This window comes from Gadus morhua, chromosome 18 (genome assembly GCF_902167405.1).
Source record: "Gadus morhua chromosome 18, gadMor3.0, whole genome shotgun sequence".
NCBI classification, from domain to species: Eukaryota; Metazoa; Chordata; class Actinopteri; order Gadiformes; family Gadidae; genus Gadus; species Gadus morhua.
Window position 1 is genome coordinate 7,984,689 of NC_044065.1, and position 24,170 is coordinate 8,008,858.

General features: G+C 42.2%; 3 protein-coding genes across 14 annotated transcripts in view; 2 read left to right on the forward strand and 1 right to left on the reverse strand.

Annotated features, from left to right (window-relative positions):
- On the forward strand, positions 1-4,286 carry tfam (transcription factor A, mitochondrial). The gene is made up of 7 exons (XM_030339473.1): positions 1-314; positions 597-739; positions 1,040-1,110; positions 1,627-1,776; positions 2,097-2,192; positions 2,871-2,927; positions 3,066-4,286. The coding sequence occupies exons 1-7, from the start codon at positions 229-231 to the stop codon at positions 3,327-3,329; spliced, it is 867 nt and encodes a 288-aa protein (XP_030195333.1). The 5' UTR covers positions 1-228; the 3' UTR covers positions 3,330-4,286.
- zgc:171971 (RNA_pol_Rpc4 domain-containing protein) lies at positions 4,211-13,063 on the reverse strand. Of its 6 annotated transcripts, none has more exons than XM_030339469.1 (9): positions 12,427-13,063; positions 10,833-11,094; positions 10,694-10,740; positions 10,441-10,598; positions 7,909-8,033; positions 6,981-7,098; positions 6,205-6,500; positions 5,712-5,864; positions 4,211-5,514 (listed from the first exon to the last, which is right to left on the reverse strand). In XM_030339469.1, exons 2-9 carry the CDS (start codon positions 11,019-11,021, stop codon positions 5,371-5,373), a joined length of 1,230 nt encoding a protein of 409 aa, XP_030195329.1. In that variant the 5' UTR covers positions 11,022-11,094; positions 12,427-13,063; the 3' UTR covers positions 4,211-5,370. The 6 variants fall into 6 exon arrangements, with proteins under 6 accessions (XP_030195329.1, XP_030195332.1, XP_030195328.1 ...); XM_030339472.1 differs by lacking the exon at positions 12,427-13,063 and adding an exon at positions 11,534-12,213 and having other exon boundaries at positions 10,441-10,595; XM_030339468.1 differs by lacking the exon at positions 12,427-13,063 and adding an exon at positions 11,534-12,213.
- Positions 12,338-24,170, forward strand: part of LOC115530754 (uncharacterized) — an 18,859-nt gene continuing 7,026 nt past the window's right edge. Inside the window, exons 1-6 of one of the 7 annotated variants that reach the window (XR_003973782.1) lie at positions 12,338-12,446; positions 13,261-13,350; positions 13,469-13,591; positions 13,802-14,033; positions 15,640-15,749; positions 16,302-16,552. Coding sequence is in view for 6 of the 7 variants with exons in the window: in XM_030339474.1 (XP_030195334.1) it covers positions 12,444-12,446; positions 13,261-13,350; positions 13,469-13,591; positions 13,802-14,033; positions 15,640-15,749; positions 16,302-16,364 (621 nt within the window). In the remaining variant the exon portion in view is untranslated. Of the gene's footprint in view, positions 12,447-13,092; positions 13,351-13,468; positions 13,592-13,801; positions 14,034-15,639; positions 15,750-16,301; positions 16,963-24,170 lie in introns of those variants that run through there. The other 6 variants (XM_030339474.1, XM_030339475.1, XM_030339476.1 and 3 more) reach the window with 6 other exon arrangements.

Here is a 24,170-nt window from a genome sequence, read left to right on the forward strand (position 1 = left end):
ACCTTCTGTGATTGGCGGCGCTGGCAGAAGCTATCCTCGTGAGACAATCTCGATCTCGCGAGTCCGGGAGGAAGGCGCCTTTTGCAGCTCCTGCATGGCCGATTAGAGGGAGCAGAGAACTGGACCAAAGTCATTCTGTGTTTCTAATGGAATAGTGATACGCCCTTGGCTTATCCAAGGACAATAGATCGGTCTGTTTCATCACGTAAGCGGTTTTAGAGATCAGGCATGGCGCATTTTAATCTAATGACAGCAGGTGTTAGCCTCTTGGCTAAATCCTTCAGTGCCTTATCCTGCACCAACTCTCTTGCAAGGTAACTTCAACTTGTTATGGGAGCTAGCTGGCTATTGTTAGCCAACGTGTGTCAATCTAAAACGAGTCACTCGTGTCACCATGCATACAAGTACGAACTGCAGTTATTGACTGTAATGGCAGTGGGATGAGGTTTTGTGTGAAACACCGTGTACTTATTTTCCCATGAGTTTAGAAGATCAATCATTCAATTATGGGCTAAATATGAGATAGTATCGTTGTTGAGGACGTTCAGAAAATGAGTTCAGTTAAAATGGTCGAACTCGTGGTTGGTTTTGTCCAGGTGCACCAGTGTCCACCCAGTGTCCTTCTTCCTAACATCAAGAGGTCTGACTGCCCAGGCGGGTGGACCTCCAAAGAGACCCCTAAATGGATACATGCGATACGTGGTGCAGCAACAGCCCACCATAGTTCAACAAAACCCAGGTATTTAGAAGGCCTGATCCTACAACAATATGATCATCATATGTATTGTGCCTAAGATGTATTATTATGCCCACTTCTTGCACTACTTCTAAAATGGATCTAGCAATCTATAGAGCTATTGTTCACTCGATTGCATTATTGGTGTTGGATCTAATGATTGGCTACTCTGAACTGTGCATTACACCTTTACTCTTATGTGTGCTTATCCTTTCTTTTCAATCAGAAATCTGTATTTATATAAAAATCTGTTTTAGTCACAATATAAAATGGGTTGACATCTTGTTATTTATACGCTTTCAGCTATCAAGATAACTGAAGTAATCAGGAAGATAGCCCAAGAGTGGAGATTGATGTCTGCAGAACAGAAACGTGTGAGTTACCCTTATACTATGCAATTAATTAGTTTAATGTAATCGTGGCTGACATCACGTTATCATCTTTTTGAAAAGTTGAATGAGCACCAAATGCAAGTGCCAGGCACTTGTTATATATTTTAAAGGAAAGTTATATATACATAATTAGCTAATTACCTTCTAAGTAGAGTAAGTAACCATAACCCACCATGTACAGTATGTGGTGATAACGGGTTTAAACTATTAGTTTAACTAGTTCTCTAGTGTGTAGCTGTAGCAGCATTAATTTAGCGGTCCATAGAGAAGCAAATGGTTAGGTCTCGGTTTCTCCTGTCCTTCACAGGTTATTGCAGCCCTAAATCTGGTCTTGTAGATGATAGACGTCAAAAAGCGCAACTACAGCTCTTATCGGGATGTGTTTATTGTTGTGTTCATACTGTGTTCAACGTTATTCACACTGCACAAGAGCAGCAGATAAAGTCATCAAAGAAGCAAAAGTTTCTGTCATCAATGGAGCGAACTTCTGCCTTGTAGCCTTTCGTGGAGGACTTTCAGCGCGCCAGGGACCAGTTCAAGCTGGACCTCAAGAGGTACGAGGCCAAGCTCACCCCTGCAGAGTTCGAGCAACAGGCCATTGAAAGGAAACAAGTGATGGCTAAAAGGAAAGAAATCCGCAGGAAGAGGGTAAGTGAGAAATCGTTGTCACTGCTTAAATAATTAGCTTGGCGTAGAGCAGCCTAATCAGTTAGTTGTATTAATGCAAATTATGCAAACTATAATGGCCATTCATTTACTTGTATAATTGTGCATGGAAGCTGACATTGAATTCTGGTGAAATGGTTTATTTTTTCATGGGAGTTGATGCTTAGAAATGCACACAGCACCTCTAGTGGCATGGCTAGAATCTCTCATGTATCCCTGGAGGCCAAGTTTGTCTCTGCACAACATGTCTACTTCAATCTGTTAAAGTTCTTCTCCCTCTATCTCCCCCCCGCTGGCTTTAGGAGATGAACAGCTTGGGGAAGCCCAAGCGGCCGCGCTCTGCATTCAACATCTACATGTCGGAGCACTTTGTTGAGGCCAGGGGACTCACAATGCCGGTGGGCCACTGAGCACAAATCATTGAGTTCATACAATGCATTTATGACTTGCTCCATCATAAGGAATCTCTGGCTGGTGGGCCACCCGACTCTACTCATTGAGTTCAGACACATTATTATATGTATCTGATGCCCCATAATAACTAATATATCGGGATCTCAGTGGTGTAACGAGCTTCCTGCCGATGTCAGGATCGCGGAGTCGCTCACCAGCTTCCGCAAAAGACTCAAAACTCAACTGTTCAGAGTTCACCTTGATTCTGCATAGCCATCCAGTCCCTTCCGGCCACCATAGTATGTTATACGTCCTGGCAATTAATGTACGCACTTATAGTACAGACTTGCATAATACTTACTTAATTGTGTAGCATCTGCAGCTGGTGCTATCACTGCTGTACACAGGGAATGGGTTAGCCTAGCGATTGTTAGTACTTGCACTTGGTTCTATGAAAATCTTTACTGTACCAACAGCGATACCTTGTTTCACTTCTTATACCAAATGTACTTATTGTAAGTCGCTTTGGATAAAAGCGTCTGCTTAATGCCCTAAATGTAATCTATATTATGATTTCTGAAGATTATGCGTTGCAGCTTTGTAAAGGGCCTTTGTTAACAATTGACCTGGACCCGGATACAACGTGTTGTCTTGACATTAATATTTTTTTTCTTTTAATGCAGGCCAAATTGATTTCATTGATGGATGACTGGAGAAGTCTTCTCGGTTACAAAAAACAGGTATTACATTTTTTACATAACGAATTTCCATTTTACAGTCTTGACTATTAATTGAAGATTCCTCCACCTAAAACGAATAGTCTGAGATTGTGTGTTACACAGCGTTCCTTATCCCTCATGTCTCTCCCCTGGCTCCAGGTTTACATGCAGCTGGCGGAAGACGACAAGATCCGGTACAAGAACGAGATAAAGTCGTGGGAGGAACACATGCTGGAGATAGGCCGTGAGGACCTCCTCCGGGAACAAACCAGGCCCAAAAAGGCCCCCGCCAAGAAGAGGGCCACCAAGAAGGAGGTGAAGGCAAAGCCCAAAGCGAAGAAGACTGCGACGGCCGGAGTGGTGAAGGCCGCTGGGAAAGGGAAGACGGCTGGGAAAGTGACCGCCACCAGGAGTAAGAAGTAAAGGAGTCAGGCGAGCTTGACCACTGGATCCCAGACTACTGAAATGTTCATGAGTATAACCAGGAGGTTCTAGGACTCTCAACCCATCCCGTTGCAACCAGGAGGAGTGGTCATCGTCATGAATGCTACCTTAGTACAAAGGGACAAACCTTTGTCCAGAATCAGTCATTTCTTGAAAAACGGTTTCAGTGACCACTCAATTCTATTTTTCAAATTGCCTGGCAGAGAAACAATAACAACACTTTGATGTTCCTTGTTACCAGCGCTGAAAGTGTCATAAAAGGTCTGAGAGAAAACATTTCACTCCCATATTGAACAGGTTTGTTACTGTGAACATGAGCACATTATTCCTGAAGGGCCTTCAGATGGTCTTTGTGTCTGTTGCTAGGAGACTGGTTTGTGTACCAAGATGATCCACAGAATGTTGTTGGCATGTCTCCAAGCCACAATGGCAGAGGAAATTGTATACAGTCCTTGTCGGCTGATAAGTGTCTGGATAAAGGCAGCCTCACTTTCTCCAGGCATTTGTTTCTGCATCTTTTCCAAATGGGTTTCATTTAAAAACAGGATGACACAAAAGAACTCTAAAATGTTTTTTTTTTTCTTTCTCCAATATGCAATAAAGCGGTTCGATTTTGTTTTGGTATACAAAATGTATTTTGTTTTCTTTTAGTTTCAATACTTTTTTGTAAATGAAAAAATATCTCATATTTGACCAGGTAGCTTCTTAAGGTGTTCCACCTCAATGTCTGACTGAATGTATAGACAATGTTTTTTTGTTTTTGTTATTTTTTCAAGTTTCTCAAGTTCTAGACCTGCCAGTTATGAAGTTACCATTATTATTACTACCAGTGTTTGACGAAAACGGTTTTGGATCATGCGCTTCTTGCAGAAATCTGGTTTTATTACATTGTTAAATGTTACCAAATAAACTGACAAATGTTGTTTTTTCACAAAATGACTGGGATGTAGAAGAGTGATAAGGACGAACATATACGTTATACAAAGGGAAGTCGTTTGACATTGTGGAAATATTCAGTTGACTTGCTTGAAGAAAGTGCTGTTTTTTTTATTAACCGTTGGTCTTGTAATACAAAAAAATTCCTTTTCAATTCCATTTTTTATATCAAAGGTAATATCCCAAACTGAGAACTTGCTGATTGAAGGTGTCTGCTCAGTATATTGCGGTTTAAGGGCCACTGTGTAAAAGTATCTAGCGGCATAACTTTAAGTAAACAGTTCCAAAACATACCCTGTTTTGACTTTAATCTTAATACAAAATATATGCTATTATTCAGTCACCCATCTTAAAAACGGTGATGAGCCAGTCAGAAGGAGATCACGACCACTTCTTGTTCAGTAACAGTTGAAATTGCGTTATGGTCGGAGAACACTGGTGCACCTGGACAAAATAAACAATGAGTTCGACCATTTTAACTGAACTTATTTTCTGAACCTGCTAGCTACGTTTTGAAAATGGTCATCAATCCAAGGATAAAAAGGCCAGAGGACTACAAAGAACGAGAATCTAAATGTAACATTAAACATACATTATCTTCATCAGTGCATCAAGTGAGTATGGGCTTTCCTCTTGTATTAAATTACATTCATCCCATTAAAGCTTGACTCCATGTTGTCAGAAGATCTAAAATGCATCAGTTCTACCTACATTGCTGGTGAGTGTCAATCTCAAGGCCATGTTCCTAGTAAGCTCTGTCAATTCCACCTGAATAAACGGAGGTCCTACTCGCTGCCCTCCTTCTCTAGGAAGCTGGCAATTCCACCAGTATAAACTGTTCCTGCTCTCCACTGGAGATTATTGACAAACGGCAGATTTCTCCATGTAACCCCAAACACATCCTACTGCATTACAGGACGCGTCTGTTTTCCTTCTGGACGCCAAACGTGATCTTCAGCAATGCTTTTAAGATCTTTTGTTTTGTTTCAGAGATGGAAGGACGAGGCTGGTCATCTCTGATAGTTTGGGCAGTCGCGTGTCTCCGTCAGACGGTGAAGTCCATTCGTTAACAGAGAGGAGCTCATCATCTCTGCCCCGATGTCGGGTTTGCCGGGGCCTCCTGCAGGAGAGTCTGGAAGTCCGGAGAGAACACCAGTTTCCTCTCTACGTTCCCAAGCACCGCCATGTCCCCCGTTCTACCGCCAGACAAACGCACGGACACCAGTTGCTGTCGTGAGAGAGAAAGAGAGAGAGATGTAATAAGAAGCAGTTGAGTAAAGTAATCTTATATTAGCAGATGGAAGCGTCACAATTACAAATTTACGGTTAAGACACCATAACATATTGACCAACTTAATAAGTGAGTCTATTGGTGGTTGTTAAAAAAAAAAAGACAAGATGATATTTGTATCTATAAATGCACACCTGGAGGAATGAGAAGGCTGCACCCTCAGACACATCCATGATGTTGTCTCCCAGTTTCAGCTGGACGCGACCAGAGCGTCTGACCAGCAGTTTACCCAGCATGCCCTCTGAGAAGTCTGACAGAACCGCTTGCCTTTCCCTCAGCGGCACCTTCTGCCCAACGGTAGCATGGGATACAAATGAAACGGAAAATGCTATGAACATTGTATAAAGTGTTGGAATAAGTGTGCATCAGTTGTTGACGTGTTCACACGCTCCGATTAGTGCACTGTACACAAGTGGACCAAGTTAAAGACGGAAATAGCCTTCAACATGTTTTTGAACATGTTGAGGACTTTTTTCCGTCTGTCTGGAACACCAAGTTTTCATTAAATTAAGAAAAGTCAAAAAAGATGTACACAATTAATTTTCAACATTTCAACATCAATATATGCTCTGAAAATACACACAACAACCATGCCCGCACGGACACCTCAGCCCCCGGGTGACTCACCGGTGGCGGGGGCTGGGCTGCCCTTCTGCTGGGGGTCTTCTCGGGGGCCGTGGCGTGGCCGGCGGGGTCCGCCTCCCCCTGCGACGCTGAGGGCGGGCCGGGCATGCAGTCCGGCAGCTGGATGAAGAAGAGCTCCTCTTTCCCGCTCAGGCTGAGCTCATGGAAGAGTTTCCCCAGGGTCGGGGCCGCATGCCCGGGTAGCTCTGCTGCCCGCATCTGGGACCCTCTCCTGGAGGGGTCACAGCCAGCACCCGTCCCCAAGACTGGAGACTCACCCATGGATGTGTCCTTTTTAACTGCCAGTGAGAGGGAGAATAAAAGCGTTGAATTAAAATATGCATAACACAACTGAAGAGAGTGTCGGTTATGGACCTCATGGAGTGCCCATAAACAGTGGTGTAGTTCTGCTTCACTCCATGCTAGTGGGACTAATTGACGTTGAATGGTCGTTAGCTTGATGTTGGCCATATTTAGAACGGCTTTTACAGAACCGTAACACAAACACAGAAAAACAAGTAAATTACGATGTGAAATAGACGCAGGCAAATTGTATTATTGTCGGAACGACTGCAATAAACGCTGACTGTGACAGAGAACTGTGAAAACCTCATTATTACTTCCCCAGAGTAGTTAGCGTATAAACAGACATGGATACATCACAAGGTCCTTAGACAAGACGCTATGGAAGAGGGAGACTAGCTCACACAAAATAATAAAAAGCAAGTCGTGGAAAAACACTTCCAATTAAGAGTATAGTCGTTCCGTAACCGTCTTACACGTTGTGCTAGTGACCATAGGCGTCTCTGTCTTCTGGAAGTTGGTATGAGTCTGGTAAAGAGGCAGCTGGACGGGCCTCAGTCGCGCATCGTTCCTCAGGTCAGGGTCGTCTATGAACTGTAGTCGGGGAGAGAGAGACAACCTTTATGAGATGCCATACAATACTACTTCAGGTTGTACCCCCTGTTCCAGCTTTCAAATATATCTCCACTAGACTTCAGGAATAGGAAATGTTTTAACTTGTGTGGTTACTGGTAATACGTTTTTTAGACCGATTTGAGATGCACTATATCAATCCCAGACAGGAAATGTGGGGGCTAAACTCACTCAATCTTAATGGACCACGCTTTACAAAGTAGGGTGAATTCTGAAGAGATTTGTATGATACAATATAGTGTTATGGTGTTATTATTTTAGACATTTGTTTTGCATCACACACATTTGCACAAGACAATTCGTTTTATTTGACTTTACTGGTATACTATTGTAGTACTACCTTGAAGTACTACCTATATTTTGCCACTCTACTCAAACTTCTGTCTCAATAGAGCAGAAATGTTGAACCGTGTGTTGAGTAAAACGTGGGAGAGAGAGAGAGAGAGAGAGAGAGAGAGAGAGAGAGAGAGAGACAGAGAGAGAGACAGAGAGAGAGACAGAGAGAGAGAGAGAGAGAGAGAGAGAGAGAGAGAGAGAGAGAGAGAGAGAGAGAGAGAGAGAGAGAGACAGAGAGAGAGAGAGAGAGAGAGAGAGACAGAGAGAGAGAGAGAGAGAGAGAGAGAGAGAGAGAGAGAGAGAGAGAGAGAGAGAGAGAGAGAGAGAGAGAGAGAGAGAGAGAGACAGAGAGAGAGAGAGAGAGAGAGAGAGAGAGAGAGAGAGAGAGAGAGAGAGAGAGAGAGAGGAGCAGCAGGATAGAGAGTGTCTACTCACGTCGTCACGCTGCAGTTTAAACAGCATCTCATCTTCATCCGGCTCCGACTCCCTTCTCTCCTTCTTCACCGCCTTCCCCAAAGGTGACGCTGCGGCCTCGCCAAGATCTGGGGTCCCCCGCCACGCTGAGCAGGGAGGGAGGGGGTCCACCACAGAAAACGACGTACGTTAGGACTGCAACGATCAGTTGCTAAATTGATCCTGTGATAACTGATTTAACGTGATTTAACGTCATTTATGTCACAATCAAATGTTCCAATACCAATCAAATGTTCTGCATTCAGCTTCAGAAGTTCAAATATTTGATTCATAGATCATTGTATACTGGCTTATATCCTGGTCACTCAGTGGAAGTAAATGGCGAATAATGGATGCAACAATTAATAATAATAATAATAATAATATTAAGGAGTTCTGCTTAACTAGTTCTAAAGAAGTATGTAGGTGGGAATAAAATCTCGAAGATGAGATGAGATGTAGGTGGGAAGTTTAATAATAACTTGTCACAACAAGTATGGGCATAGACCATGTGTAATAAACCAAGACTGGGTGTCCCCTTTGTTAAATAATGACCCGCAGTCAGACTTGTTCTGTGTGGTCTTGTAGGCTACTGTCCTGTGAGCCGAATCACCTAAATGAATTCCAGACGATTTGTGTCCTTGGTATTAATAAAGACTTGACTAGGCTATCTATCTATCTAGACTATTTAATCAAAAATCATTCACCTCAGGCTCCGTGAATAGTGGGGAATAGCGGGAATAGAGGGATAAAAGACGAGATATATCCCTTGTCATTTATCCCTCGTCTTGTCGATTAGTTTGTGTATGCGGCGATTTCAAAAACGTGTTTTGTTTAAAGCATGACTACACGCGATTGGTTGGTTAGATTGGTGGTATGGAGAGCTAATGAAAATGATTCCCGCTTAAATATGAACGTTCTAGATCGCAAATATTTTCTATAAATACTACCGCTTATCATCACTTTGTATCAAAATCACTATTGATGTTGCACTCATTAACTACTGAACAAAAAACTGAAAACACAGCTGTCATTATCATTGTCACTAACAGCGATATATTGTTTCACTTCTTATGACAAATGTACTTATTGTAGGTCGCTTTGGATAAAAATGCTGCTAAATGGTCATTTGTCAGCTGTCTATCCTGTTGTTTCGTGCATTATTCATTTGCATTATTATTGCATTATTATGCGTGCATTATTGCTTTGAACAATGTATTATTCCTTTGCACAACGTATGTATTTTCGATATTTGAAAACGATATCGTCCGATTCAGAGCAAGGAGGATTAGTATGCTAGGATCTTGGTTAGCAGGCATGTATCGCGCCTATTTTACAATGATCTCAAACGTTTCATTAACTCACACACCAGACCAACCAACCACGCGTGAGACCTCTGCCCAGGCTGGAGCCTTTTTGTTGCGATCTCTGAAATGAAAAAGGCTTGGATCGTACAACACCGGGCGCCCAGTTACAGCCGCGATAAATTTTCTCAGTCGACATTATGTACAGTCAGTAGGAACTAAAGAAGTAGGTAGGAACCAAAGTGCCGGTGTGGGTGTCGGATTCACTCAGCCGCCAGATCGACTCGGGGTCCTAGATGCGCAATAATGACGCACTTCCTGTAAACGCTGTCTTTTAAATGCGCATGCGTGTTTCATTCATTGCCATGTTATTCCCAAATATTAACAATCTCCTTTTGATTATTCTAATCTATGAATAATAATCTGCCTATACGTGGGTTATATATAAAAGAAGAATCGGTTAACTCCATTCACTGAACGGGGCGATCCACTTTATTTCCAGCGCTCCCAACACAGAGTCAAAACAGAGATCCACACGGAGACACTTCCGTTCTCCTCCTTCAGAATAAGAGTCCCTAACAGGAACTGGGTTACATATGCATTCATCAGTGCTTTTAGACGTGTTTCCAATGGCTTTGTTTGTGCGAAAGGAAGGGCTGCATTCAAGGAAATCAAAACCAAAACGGATTGAGCCTTCTTGTTATGTCCATGATTGAGCCCCTTTTATAAACAACCCTTCCGGGTTTGGTCCGTTGGCTTGTGTCGATATGTCAAGTGTCGATACGTCATCTGTAAGCGCAGGACCCCGAGTCGATCTGGCAGCCGAGTCAATGTGGTCCCCACACCGGTGTCCGGTGTTCCCTGGGATCCACGCAAGCAAAGAGCGTCTACATTCCGATTGGCTGTCAGTGTTTTGCCGCTGAAACGGGTCATAGTAATTTGCATAAAGTTCAGCCGTCTTCAGCTTTTTTTGGTCGCTCTGGTCGCTCACCTTTTGCCTCTGGTAGCGCTTGAGGCTTGTGTCGCTTTGGTCGCTCTTGCCCATAGAAAGTGAATGACTCCGGTGATTTGGCAGCTCAATTCGCTTTTGGTCTGAACGCACAGACGTCGCTTTATACTCTGGTAATTTATGATGGCCCTGGTATACCCCAAAAATATACTGATACTGAATAAATGTTCAGAAGTGAGAGGTTGGGATGGGTGGGGGCACCTATTTTGCGCATGGTGTCGGCGGGTCCTTGTTCAAAGATGGAGTGAGACTGGATGGTCTGGGGTCTCTCTCTCCTCCTCCCTCGGCTCTCTCTTTGCTTCTCATCTCGTTTCCTTCTCTCCTTCTTCGGCACCTCCTTACTTTCGTCTTGTAGCCTGCTGACAAGCAACACATGAAGCAAATGAAACACCAGGTCAATATGAGTCCAAATGGGTTATTTATATTTAAACGTAATTTATTGCCAGCCACTTACTCGTCTTTACTTTTCCTAACAGCTTTTACGTTTGGCTCGAAGATTTTCTGTAGGGGTACAACAGGTTGTACTGTTTACTTTTCGTTTTGAGTTTAGTGCTGTTTAAAAGACGCAACTATCTTCTGCTCTGTAGGCCTACCTTTGGCTTTTTTAGTCCGCCCAAAGTGAGGTCTCTGGATTTCAGAGATGTCAGTCTTCCTGGTGGTACGGGGGAGGAGAGCCCCGTGAGGCGTCCTGGATGCCCCCTCCCCAGGGCGAACCCCAGTCCGGTCCGGCTGCCACATCCAGACGTCCCCGGGGCACTTTCCACGTCCCCGATGTCACTCATGTTGTAAATTAAACCAGCTTCGGTTTGAGGTCAGACTCTGAAAGCTATCTTGCACAATATGGTGCTCCTACGCCTAGAATCAAAACATAACAACAAAGTCAGGTCTCTTAACACACGCGCACGCACGCACACACGCACACCGGACACACACACACACACACACATACACACACACACACACACACACACACACACACACACACACACACACACACACACACACAGACTATCCCTCTCTCACTATCTCTCACTCACCCATTCAGTCACTCACTATCTCTCTTTCTGAACATCAATTTTAAATGCATGTCCAACTAAAACTAGAAATATAACGACAGCATAGCTTGTCCTCCATTTTGTTGACTAGACATACAGACAGAACAATAACAGTAGAACCTGAACCCATGCATGTGTTATAAGCACACTGCAGAATCCAACACACTCTCCGTTCCCATGCATATGAAGAAATATAAACGAGAATATAACCATGTGTGATGGTTATTTAGCGCGCTAACCTGCAGCTTGGAGATTTCGTCGCGATCTTTTGTGTGTGTGTGTGTGTGTGTGAGATCGTCTTTGCGCTTTCGTTAAACACTTCGTAGTTCATACTAGATCCGACCTATACGTGTGGTTCATAATGCGAATAGCGAAGTAATAAAAGAATAATTTTCAATAAAAGCTTTCGATCGGTTTGTCTTAACAATCGAGATGGTGTGGGTATTGTTTTCTTCCGTCTTGTGGTGGGAGGGGGCGGGGGGTTATAGTCCGGACGACATTCTCTTACTGAGCCGCCAAGTGGCGCTGTTTCATCAGCATATGTGTTATGAGATGCCCAAGTTGTTATTATCAAATGATCAACGTTTAATCACAGGTATGGATTGCGTCCGGACCGGGACCCACAATCGGGCATGTACATATTTTTGTGTGAGATATTGTGTGAGAATTTCAAGGCATTTTAATGAAATCACAGTCTTCATTAGGGCAAATCAGTCAAATCTTCTCTGAGCAACTCCAAACCTAATAACACACTTCATTGAGATCAAAAAGCAAACCCTTATAATTTTTAAACCACTGTTATGTTAATACTGTTCTGAAGAAACCTTCCTAAGTTAACAAGACACAATTACCTTACAAATGCTAATTTGACGCCCTGTTTACACGACGACGCTTGCGGGTGAAAATTACCAAATATTTGATCAGATGTGCCTCACCATAAAATGTTCCAGGTGATATTCATGAGCCCCACTGGAACGCCTCCACAAAGACACACTTGCGTCTATGCGAACCCTGCAGGCCTGTAAAGTAAACCGCTTTTCCACCGCACATGTAGCTTTTGTTTGCCTTTGCTACAAGTAGAAGACAGGAAGTGGCCGTTGCTCTGCATCTGCACCTTTCGTCTGCAACTCACCGCATTGTTCAATCCAGATGGTACGTTCTGAGCCTCTCTCCTCTTCCCTTACCACAAGCCTCTCCTTTTAATAACCGTCCTAACCCCGGTGTCAGCACGGGTGACACATACACGTTTCAATGTTTTTCAATTGGACAATGGGAATTCCCATGGATGAAATCAACAGGATGAGCCGACTTTCTTGTGTCTTGTTTGATGTGAGGGTGGTCGGGCATCGGTCAGAGAGTCAATCGCCAAGCGAACGTTGGGTCTGATGGATGAGGTGCTTTGGCAAAACCCGCTGCATGCCTTCTGTGGTCCTGTAACTGGTGATACCCCGTGGCGGACTCAGACTGTTTGAAAGGCAGGGTCGAAAAAATAAAAAGGGCACATTCTGCACAACATGGGGCCCAAACAGCTTGCAAAAAGCTATGATGCATCATGTATGGCAATTTCTCTCATACTCACCACTCAGGGCACTTTTTGTCAACCATGGAGGCACTGTAAGGGCATTAAGAGGGCACTCATTGAGGCACGTTATCGAATTTTCTTGTTCTAGAAGGCTCATCATCATAATTTATTGTATGAAGGGGCACCACAGGGCACCCAATAATTTTTTTCACATGTAAAGGGCAGCCAATAAGGCACTTTCTCTCGTATTCGCCACTCTTGAGGGCACTTTTTCAACCATGGAGGCACGGGGGGGTTGTGGGCATACTAAAGTCAGTGCGGCTCCGTTTATGAGCAGCCTATAAACAACTAATGAGGATAAATAGTCAATATTTAAGTTAGAAAAAAAGTGCATTACAGTAATGCGTTGAACTGGATTTCTGAAACCCGCCGCCCCCTTGACAGGAAACTGTCTACACTGAAGCGGTTTCAGGGGCCCACTTTGTTTCCAACACTGATCAATTGCAGAAGATGTTATTGTCAATATATGTTGTGGTGAGTACATACATATTCATTTTTTTTAGGTTTCATTATGTTTGCCCTAAATGTGTAACTATGTCAATAAAATGAGAGAATAAAACAATGAATACATGCTTTTATGTTTTCATCTTAGCTGGCGTTTCTACATTTAGCAACCTCAAGTCCTAAAATAGTCGGGAATTGCAAAGAAAATGGTACTTTAAACTGTCGTGGAATCGATAGCGTTGAATCCTTCAACGCTATCACATGGACCAAGGTTAGTTAGTTTGCAGTTAAATACTGTACTGTATTTTAATTTAAATGAAAATCAGATAAAATCCTATCAGACATTCAACATTTGATCTGCGTTCATCTATTACACATCCATATTATAGCAATGTTGAGACAAAGAGCTCTGGCTCAAATGGGATCAAAATAAAAGCAGCCCCCTACAAAGAAATGATCATTTTCTTTCTATTGGGGACAGCAACCGTCTTTCCGTATAATCAGAAGAAGCCGTGGTCAGATTTGGCCATATGATTTCAATCGGACTGCTTACCTGACCGATGAAAACAGCCTTCTTCTCCCTGACCTTACGCCTGAAGACTCAGGAACCTACGAGTGTCTGATCGGGGCAAACCCCGGGGGTAAGAACTCCAAGTCCACGGTGATCCTGGAGGTTCCAGGTAGGCAGTACGTTTTACACAGCCCGTGCTCAGGTAAACATTGGCCCTAGTTTAGTCATTAGTTGATTAGGGCCAAAAGGCAACTTGAAGAATTTTTCGTTTTTTTTATGATTTCTAATGATGCAATTAAAACGTTGTTTTTGTTACAGATAAATAATATAATATTATTATAGAAAGGAGCCCTTGCCTACAACCATACTAGCTCTAACATCAGGGGATGAAAAATTGTGTACCTTTACTCGAATGCTGTAATTAATTACAATTGTGAGATACCAACAAATATATTTACTTTTTTTAGACTTGATATTATAATTTGATATAAAGAATGTATTTATACTTTAATCCCAAAACAAGAAGGCCTATTTAACTTTGTATAAACCGTCATGCAACAAGGACTAAATGTGTTTTCACATCAAAAAAGTATATGCTGATTAATTTAGGCCATTCACTTTTAATAAGCATTTACATAGGCCTAGAATTAAAAAGTAGGATGCATTCTTTAGTTTAAAGGTTGGGTATGGAATTCGCTTTTTTGGCCATTTTTGCAGAATTACTTGAAATCCTTATCATAACCCACTTACAGCCACTGAGTTAGAAGTACTGACATGAAAATTAAACAAGTCAATCATCTGTGGAACGGGCAGGGCTCGAAAAACTCCAGCCAATGATTTCCAGAGCCACCGAGTTGCATTGGACAGTAAGTACGTCAATCAAACGGTCGTACTGCACTCCCCCTCCCCCGCGCCCCGCGCACGACCCCTTCGTGCAGTACTCGTGACCCAGAGCTCGTGACCCAGAGCAAGCTCCTGTTTGTTGTTATCCTGCGGTAGCTACTGGAACTAGTTAATCCACATTTGGACCTAGCAGTAGAAGACAATTTCCATGGCAGGCAAGACGCCACCATCCCCATGTTGTTTTTTTAATGTTGCCATGTTGTTTAACGAAAACCTACGCTAGCCTGGCTCGCTCTCGCGCATCTGTGTTCGCGCTCGTGCATGATTGCGCGTCCAGGTAGGACCATTTGAGTTGTGTATTTTCAAAATCTGCTGGCGTTTCGCAAATCCCATACCCAACCTTTAAGATTGACTTTTATACCAATATACTTTTTCTCTGAATTTAATTACTTTCACTTTAGGCTTTCTAAACTTATCAACCATTTCCAACTGCTGCTTTATTTTTTGTATTGCTGTTATTTCCGATGAGTTGAAACCTATAGTTACAGTTAAAATTGTTTGGGGGGGGAGTAAAACAATTATCATTTTGTCTCAATACGAAAAATAAACTATCAGTTTATATTTATCTGGTCATTTGAATATTCGAAAGGACAAGATTTTCTTATTTCTCTTTTCTTTCGCCAATCATTTGTAGTATGGGCTCCCACCCTTGGAACTTACACTCCTTCATTGAAGTGTATATTCCAACTAAATACAACTTCTGGTTTGTTTTCTATTGTCTTTTTTTTTAATCTCATAATCAACATTTTAAAACATATTGCAATCTAAATTGATTCATTTAAATGTAGTAAGAAATAAAATAAAAATATGTTCTCTAGAAAACAAGAATTGTATCTGAATTGCAATTACTGTGCTTTGCTGCTGAGCCTCCATCGTGCCGATGAGTGTCTCTTGACTTTCTGCAGTTTGTGTGACTGAGCCCCCCGTTCCTGAGCCACCTGATCTGCCCATCCCACAGACAGTTGGCTGTTTCCTGGCCATATGCCTTCTCAAACTTCTTCTGCCCATCATTGTGGTATGTCATTATTTTATTTTTCGTAATTATTCAGTTGCAGAGAATCTTGAGGCCTTTGTTCGATGTTGTCTTAATTGCCCATGAGTGAGTAGCCTGGCCTGTAGTCCTACATTGATTGATTGATTGATTGATTGATTGTCTTTATTTCTAACATGTAAACAATAAAAAAAAACATGATTATCAATCAATTAATGATTATCAATTGATTATTAATATATGAAATAAAAAATAAAAGAGACAACAAAAAAAAAACACAAAGAAAAAATTCTACATGCTCGAAAGGGGGTAGGAGGAAGTAAAAAAAATGTATCTAGTCCTACCCCTACATTGAAGGTACCTCATTACCTTTATGATGATATCTACAGTAGCCTATTAGTTTTACATGTATATGTCATTGTTAAGGCACCATGAGTCTAGAACCGCAGAAAGCAAGATGTCAAACAATATAGCTTTAGCTTTTGGCGTTCCCTGTCACATTGCAGTGCTTTAATAATTTCTAAACAACAAGGTCCGAGCAGATCTTGATACATGTTTTTTTTTATTTTCCCACAGGCCCAAGTATTTCACGGCTTGCGGAGAGAAGTGAAGAGTGAGAACCCCCTGCCTTTGAGTTAATTTAATTTAAGTTGTGATATTAATTGTATTCCTTTGTATACCATAACAGCTGACTTTGTGTGCATCCCACCCCTTTATGCTATATTATCCAATAGTATTTTTAAAGAATAATTTTCTTTACTTGCTATTGAAGGATTGAATCCTCTTTCTGTCATCCTAAAGATACCTTGTAATTAGACAGCCCATAGGTTCAAGGTCACCAAATTATGATTTATCATAGGGCTGCTGAGAAATTGCCTTACTTCCTGTTTTGTCCAGCATGGCCTGAAGATCATATGTGCCAAGTTTTGAGATGATTGGAAAACATTTGTGATAGAAGATGCATTTTGAAGGTCTATACATAAACCAAGATGGCGGAAAATCCATCATGGTGCCAAGCGACGACATAGTATGCAAGCATATATGTAGCAAAATTCAAATGGCAATGCAATTTGCAATTCAATAAGTCATTACATCATGCAATTGACAATTCCTAATGCAATTTAATAATGTAATTTGTCAATACGTTATTCAAAGTGTATTTTATTTTGCAAAGTGACAAGGAAATCCTCAATTAAATGTGCAAAAGTTATAACAATAAAAAAAGAATAACATTTTGTCAAATTTTTTGAGTTCCTTTATTTTGAGTTCCTTTATTATATATTTATTGAAAAGCAATAGCGTCCCCGTGATTGCAATGCACTTTGCCACGCTCCGTGTGTTGCGAAATTCAAATTACTTTTCAATCCGCAAAGCGTTTTGCAAAAGGTTTAGCATAACGCTTTTCAAAAGATTTAGCAAAACGTCTCAGCCAATCGCATCTAGGCGGGAACTACGTCACTTCCTCGTCAGACCAGCTGATCATCCACGACCTGGCTAGCACTTGGCACTTTCTTTTCTATGCCAAGCATTGTGCCAGGTTTGACGGATATAGTAATAACGTGAAAATGGCGGAAAAGACGGTCGCGGAATTGCTGCGCGAGCTTGTTGCTTTGCTTAGAGAAGATGCAGAGCAAGAGACTACACCATATCAGACGACCGAAATGATAGCGAAAGAGCAAATAACTTTTGGCTGGGTGGTAGGCAGTGGAGGTAAACCAACATTAGGTTTTGAATAACTGGCGTAACGGCCTCTTCTTTTTGGAAACGAGACAAATACCGTGGTCTATAATAACATGGACAGTCTGGTCACAAGTTGATCTGGCTGCCTCCTGCTCTTTGGAAGACTAGTTGTGGTTTTTTGTACTGCAGATGATGAAGTCTCTATGGCTCAACGGCACAATGGCATGGAATCTGAACTTGAAATATTTTCCCCCCAAAATTGTATGAGTTTGGAACTTCCGGTTTGATTAAATTCGAATAATACAAGGTTTTACCATCACAATCATCTTGTGCAAGCTTTTGTGGAGGTATACTAAACATGGGGAAACCGAGGAAGAAAAGCCAACCTACAGACGAGCAGTCGCCTGGGAAGAACCAGGACCGCAAACCGAATGCTAGCCAAAAGGATCTGCGCGCACCTAGCTCAAACGAACAGCATGCTACTGGCAATGCTCCGCTGATTTTTGACAAAGTTGTAATTCCCTGGGATGACAGACGGATAGCGGGAAAGTGACAGCATGCGGCGGCTACTCTCTGGAGTGTGACGCTAGTGAAGTTGAAAACGCACGAAGCACGTCATTACGTATACACGCAGTAACGTCAACGGTCAAGTGGATGGTGTGGGCTGAGGGGAAAACAGCAGACCGCGCGCAAATAAAAAAAGATATATATTTTTTTTTTTTGGGAGATAACATGTGACATGTGGGTCTGCGCGGGCCGGACATTTTGCTCTTGCGGGCCGGATCTGGCCCGCGGGCCGCTAATTGGGGTTCACTGCCATAGGGTATGGGCATTTAACGTCAGATGATGGAGTTGCTGAATTTTGTTCCATAGTTCAAGTGGAATATTTATGGACAGGACATGGACATCTACTGGCAGGGCTTTAAGTTGCAGGTCCTAACCCTAACCGTTCCTTCAATAAAGTATTTTTTCAAAGTAAATCAATACAATAACTTATACCACAACATGTTAAATGGCCCACATGATAATGATTGTTCAGTAACCCTCACGTTCCAAGTGTGTTCATGTTACTATATTATAAAAATGAAAAAAATGAAATGCAACGCCTAATAATCTATATCTATTTAAGCCGATTAAGTTGATAAGACAACGATATAGATAGAAGTAACTAATATCTAATCATAGTTGGTAACTGTTTTTATTCAACGTCTCCCCCGTCTGCTGCCTTAATACAATGACGATTTGCCGGATACTAATATGATAGAATATGTTAGCAATCATGAAAATGTTTCACGATAGTGGCTTCATCCAGATTACAAACAAACAGCGCCACACACATACACACACACACACACGCACACACACGCACACGCACGCACACGCACACGCACGCACACACACACACACACACACACACACACACACACACACACACACACACACACACTGTGTCAAGTTTTAGGCAGACAGCATTTTTACTCCAGTTTGTTTGTAAGATAGTATTGTTTCCCAAATTCGTTTTACTAGCATCCCTACAATCATGGGTGGACTGGGAAAAAAATTCAGCCCTGGCATTTTCTGTCCAGAACAGTCCACTACATTATCAGCACTAGGGGTGGAACGAGACAAACGGGAGGAACCCTGTATGTACTTGATTAAAACAATTTAATCAAGTACATACATCTGAATAATAGTACAGCACTGTAAATAGCAGTTGTTGCTTTTTTTTGTTTTTGTTTTTCAAGTTTGTGTCTCTTGTCCTGCCAACAAGAAAATTGTGAAACCCGAACAGGAAGTTAACAGACCTGCTGTGGTCGCTGCATCTCCACCCCCCATATCTACAAAAACCTTGTTAAATAACAAACTTGATCCAACGCTAAATTCTCTCTTGCAGTGACTGTGAATATCTTTTGGTGTAAGACCAGCATTAGTTAAAGGAGACATATTATTGTGTTTTCCCGACAAGTAAACATAGTATTTGAGTTCCAGAAAACATGTTTTTGAAGTTGTTTGCTGGAAATAACTTTTAATAATGTAATGAAAGGTAGTAGCCTATAACTTGTTTATATAGGTAGGAATATATATAGAATAGGATAGAATCGGCGCTGGTCGCGCTAGCATCCTGGGTCGGCAGAGAGGAAGATGTAGGTGTTGTGAATCTCAGCTCTCCTTCGTCTCCTGGTTGCAGGTATGACTCCGAGACCGTTCGTTTATGTTTAAGGTACCTAAACGACAACGGCTGCAGCATTGTCCTTTACTGGAATGATGTTTACACTTTCAGATCACTTTAGGGTGACCATTTCAATAACACCAAAAAGGAGGACATTATAATAATAATAATACATTTAATTTAGAGGCGCCTTTCAAGACACCCAAGGTCACCTTACAGAGCATATAGTCATCATACATTTTTTAAATAAAAGACATTGTGGAAAAAATAAATAAATAGATAAATAAACATAAGCAATAATAAATAAATAAAACAAAAACAAGGCAAAACAAAACAAAACAAAAACAATCAAAACAGTGATCAGTTAGACGTTGTGTGCGAGTTTGAACAGGTGAGTTTTGAGTTGTAACTTGAAGGTTGTAATGGTGTCTGACTGTTTTATGTGTGGGGGGAGGGAGTTCCAGAGCCTGGGTGCTGAACAGCTGAATGACCGGGCACCCATTGTAGTGAGTCGTGATGTGGGGATACATAGTAGTCCAGCAGAGGTTGAGCGGAGGGAGCGGGAGGGAGTGTATTCTTGGAGGAGGTCGCAGAGATAACTGGGGGCTAGGTTGTGGAGAGCTTTGTAGGTGAGGAGTAGGGTTTTGTATTGGATACGGTAGTGTACTGGGAGCCAGTGAAGTTGAATGAGGACAGGGGTGATGTGGTCAGATGATTTGGTGCGGGTGATGATCCGGGCGGCTGAGTTCTGAATGATCTGCAGTCTGTTGATGAGTTTGGTGGGGAGTCCGGTGAGGAGGGCGTTGCAGTAGTCTATGCGTGATGTGACAAATGAGTGAACTAGGATTTCAGTGCTGATTGGGTCAGTGATGGGCAGAGTCTGGCGATGTTGCGGAGGTGGAAGACTGCAGTCCGGGTGATGTTGTGAATATGGGGTGCGAATGAGAGGGTGTTGTCCAGGATGACGCCGAGGCTCTTGACTTTGGAGGAGAAGGGTACTGGGAATCCATCGATAATTATGAGTGGAGCTGGGGTGTGTTGTGATTTAGTGAGGGTGGATTTGGATCCGATGAGCAGGGCCTCGGTCTTGTTTCCATTGAGTTTCAGGAAGTTCCTGCTCAACCAGCTCCGGATCTCTTCCATTATGCGGCATATCAATAAATTACTATGGTGTACATAGGACTCTGGTATACTCTCATTTATAGTGCAATTTTGAGTGGTTCAAAGATGATGTTTGTGAAGCTGAATGGGAAAAAATATTAATGAAAAGTCAAAAAGTGTTTGTTCACAGTATTTGTAGTTATTCAATACATTGTGGTGTTCAAAAAGTGACCACTGAGATTATATTTTTTGAAGTGAAGAGTACCACAAAGCATAACATGTGGGGACTTAAATGTGAAAAACAATTAACAGGTAACAACATAATAAAAAAAATGCTTTTTAAAACTTTTCGATATAAATTCATGCTCTTTTGTCCATTCAGAATTAAACGAATCCGAATACTTAGTACATACTATTTCTGTTCAGTGTCTACTACTTGACCGTACCACACTTGACTATGTAGTACGGTCTACAGCATTGGTTCTCAAAGTGCGGCACGCGATGACATACTATGATATTATGTAAGTTATAAAAAAAAAAAAAAAAAACTTTTTTATTTTTATTATTATATCAATATTAATTTAAACAATATAAATACATATAAAGAGAAAAGTCGACTCTCTCTAGCTTTCAATTAAATCCTTTTACATTTATTAGTTTTAATCCGACTGTACATTACTTTAAAAGGCGGAACCTCAGTTTCGTGATTTAGACCTCACTTGACCTCACACCCGGAGGTCCACGGTACAATGTTTTTTTTGACCACTGGGATGCTGACGGCGTTTCCCGCCAATTATTGTTTTCCTTTGGCGGCCCTCAGTCAAATTTTGGGTTCCTAAATTGGCCCTCAGTTGTCAAAACTTTGAGAACCCCTGGTCTACAGCTATGCGTAGAACACCTCCGAACGCTTCCGAACACCGCCGAAACTCCACCGGATGTTTGGAGATGACGTATCTCCCCTCAGATGCCGGCAAAATTACCTTGATAAGTTACCTGTTTTCCTTCTTGTCATCATTGCTATTAAATTAAAAATGTCTCTTTTTACTTAATTACTTACTTTACTTTTTTACTTTAATGACTCTTTTTTTCGCCGCTTTCTACAACGTCTTTCTGGTGGTGTCGGGTCATCAATCTCTTCTTCGTTCGTTACCAGACTCTGGTTGCATTGTGGGATAGGGTAGTGAACTCTGTTGTTTACTGTGGTAAACAACAGTAAACATTCGGAAACGTTTTCCGTACTACACAATGCGTAGGCCTACTGATCATTTGGACGCGCTATATTTGTGGCGTACTACAAAATGCAGTCAAGTATGAGTATTGGGATTCAGCCGAGGTCTTGCGTTTTGGCATGATGCTAACTTTCTGTCAATGTCATACGACGTAGCAGCACATGGACCCTTGTTTACTTTTTTAACCAATGATAAGCAGGTCACCTGACACCGCTCTTAGCCGTCATTTGTTAGACCAGATATGTTACTGCGTTGGATGCATTTTTTACAGTCTATGATTGGATATTGTGCTGCAGCCCAGCAAAGATGAAAAAACTCCGCTCTTCAAGCCTATGCCTCAAAAAGGAGGACAAATACGCGTTCCGGCTTGATGCTGCGCCGGACGCCGGAAAGGGCATTGAAAATCCGGACTGTCCGGCCTAAAGCCGGACGCCTGGTCACCCTAGATCACTTGGAGGCTTGAGCTTGTGTGTCTGTAACTGTCTGCTGAACTCGCGCCGAAACATCAACCTAGACTTAAAGGCCCACTATGCAACTTCGGGCATGTCTTCGCTGTTTTCTTGGTTTTGGCACGCACAGTTCTCTACACAGCGCCCCCTAAAGCTTCGTAGTAGATATTTCACAACACTGTCGTAACAACTCGTTGACGTCCCTTCCCCATGCTCTTCTACGCGAGCCATGTGCATTTGTTTTCAAAGAAGCCGGCGAATGCGCGGAGCCATGTCCGAAATAGATGTTCATAAAGTGTAGGCAAGGTTATACATTTTTTAAATGGTGTCTTTGCATTGCAATAAACATAAATCCATCATTTTTTATAGTTGACGGGGAGAATTTATACCCTAGGTTATAATTATTTTATCTTAGGTTGAACAGAACAATCAGTGTAAGAGGTTTGGCCAACATAATAATCTAAATAAACAAGAACCTGGATTCGGGGATTCAGTCTGTATCTGGGGGACGAGACAGACGAACAGCAAAACACCCATGGAAACAAAGGTGTTTATATGGTTGCAACCAAGCAAGCTAGAAACAAACAGGGCTCACAACAAAACGGTCGAGAAAACAATTTTTACAGGGCTCAAAAAAATGGTTGAGCAAACACATGTGTACAGAGACTATCAGAATCAAGAATATTACGCAGACAAAGTTCACCCAAGGGTACTTTCAATTTCAAAAGCAACACGGCCGAGTCGGCGTCTGATTTGCAGTCTTTTTCTTTCAGTTCACGCAATTCCTGAAAAGCTTGCCCAACGTTTACTCGTGTCTGGCCTCTCTGCCGGTCTGTCTCCCTTTTCTCTTCTTCTGTTCCTCCGACATTGGGTTTCTCTGTCTCTTTTTAGTCGGCTGATCTATGATGAATATAACAATCCATTAGTTACTTGTGTTTATATCGAGCCGGTTCCGTGTTTGTGGGTCTGTGCCGTAAAGCAATTCGTTACTGTAGTGACCATAGTAGTGACCCTTGCACAGAAGCATACGGCCGACATCTTTCTTTTTTCTGGGTGGAAATAGTAACATAGTTACGCCATTAAATGCGTTTATGGAAACATTTTTAGCGAGAAATGTGCATTTTACTTTCAGAATGTTCGCTCGGTGAATGTGAAGGATGTTTGGTTTGATAGTTATGACGAAGAGTGAACGCTCCGTTCACTTGCATGGACAGAGTCTCTGGCTGCTAAGCAACCTCAACGTCTTGGCGGACTATATATCTGCTGATCAACACTACGAATGCTGGAAACACACCAGACACACCATGTGAAGTTATTTAACCCGATTATCGTTATTTATGAGTCCTTAGCCCAAGTGAAGGAGTTCAAGTACCTCGGGGTCTTGTTCGCGGGTGAGGGTACTATGGAGCGTGAGATTGGCCGGAGAATCAGAGCAGCGGGGGCGGTATTGCGTTCGCTTTACCGCACCGTTGTTACGAAAAGAGAGCTGAGCCGCAAGGCAAAGCTCTCGATCTACCGGTCGATCTTCGTTCCTATCCTCACCTATGGTCATGAGCAGTGGTGTAGTCTACGTGATACGCAGGTATACGCCGTATAACCACTAGGAACGCACCAGGATTTGCGTATACCCACTTAAAAATGTGCACGGATACGTATCAATCGTCTTGTGACAGATCTTTCACTTCTGTGTTTATTTTTCGGAAATATCGGTTGGGTATAACTGCAATAAAATACTTTAAGCAGGGGAAGTTATCTCCTACATTCACCATTCATAAAATTCCCGCTACGCGCTCGCGCTCTGCCCTGTCTCTGTTAC

What these genes read in the sequence shown, in the direction of transcription:
- tfam (XM_030339473.1), top strand. Translation starts at nt 229, where the DNA reads ATGGCGCATTTTAATCTAATGACAGCAGGTGTTAGCCTCTTGGCTAAA. An exon ending in CATAGTTCAACAAAACCCAG is followed by an intron (nt 740 to 1,039) that starts GTATTTAGAAGG and finishes ATACGCTTTCAG; the next exon opens with CTATCAAGATAACTGAAGTA. An exon ending in TGTCTGCAGAACAGAAACGT is followed by an intron (nt 1,111 to 1,626) that starts GTGAGTTACCCT and finishes TCTGCCTTGTAG; the next exon opens with CCTTTCGTGGAGGACTTTCA.
- zgc:171971 (XM_030339469.1), bottom strand. Translation starts at nt 11,021, where the DNA reads ATGAGTGACATCGGGGACGTGGAAAGTGCCCCGGGGACGTCTGGATGT. An exon ending in CGACACCATGCGCAAAATAG is followed by an intron (nt 8,034 to 10,440) that starts GTGCCCCCACCC and finishes CTCCCTGCTCAG; the next exon opens with CGTGGCGGGGGACCCCAGAT. An exon ending in TATGGTCACTAGCACAACGT is followed by an intron (nt 6,501 to 6,980) that starts GTAAGACGGTTA and finishes TCTCACTGGCAG; the next exon opens with TTAAAAAGGACACATCCATG.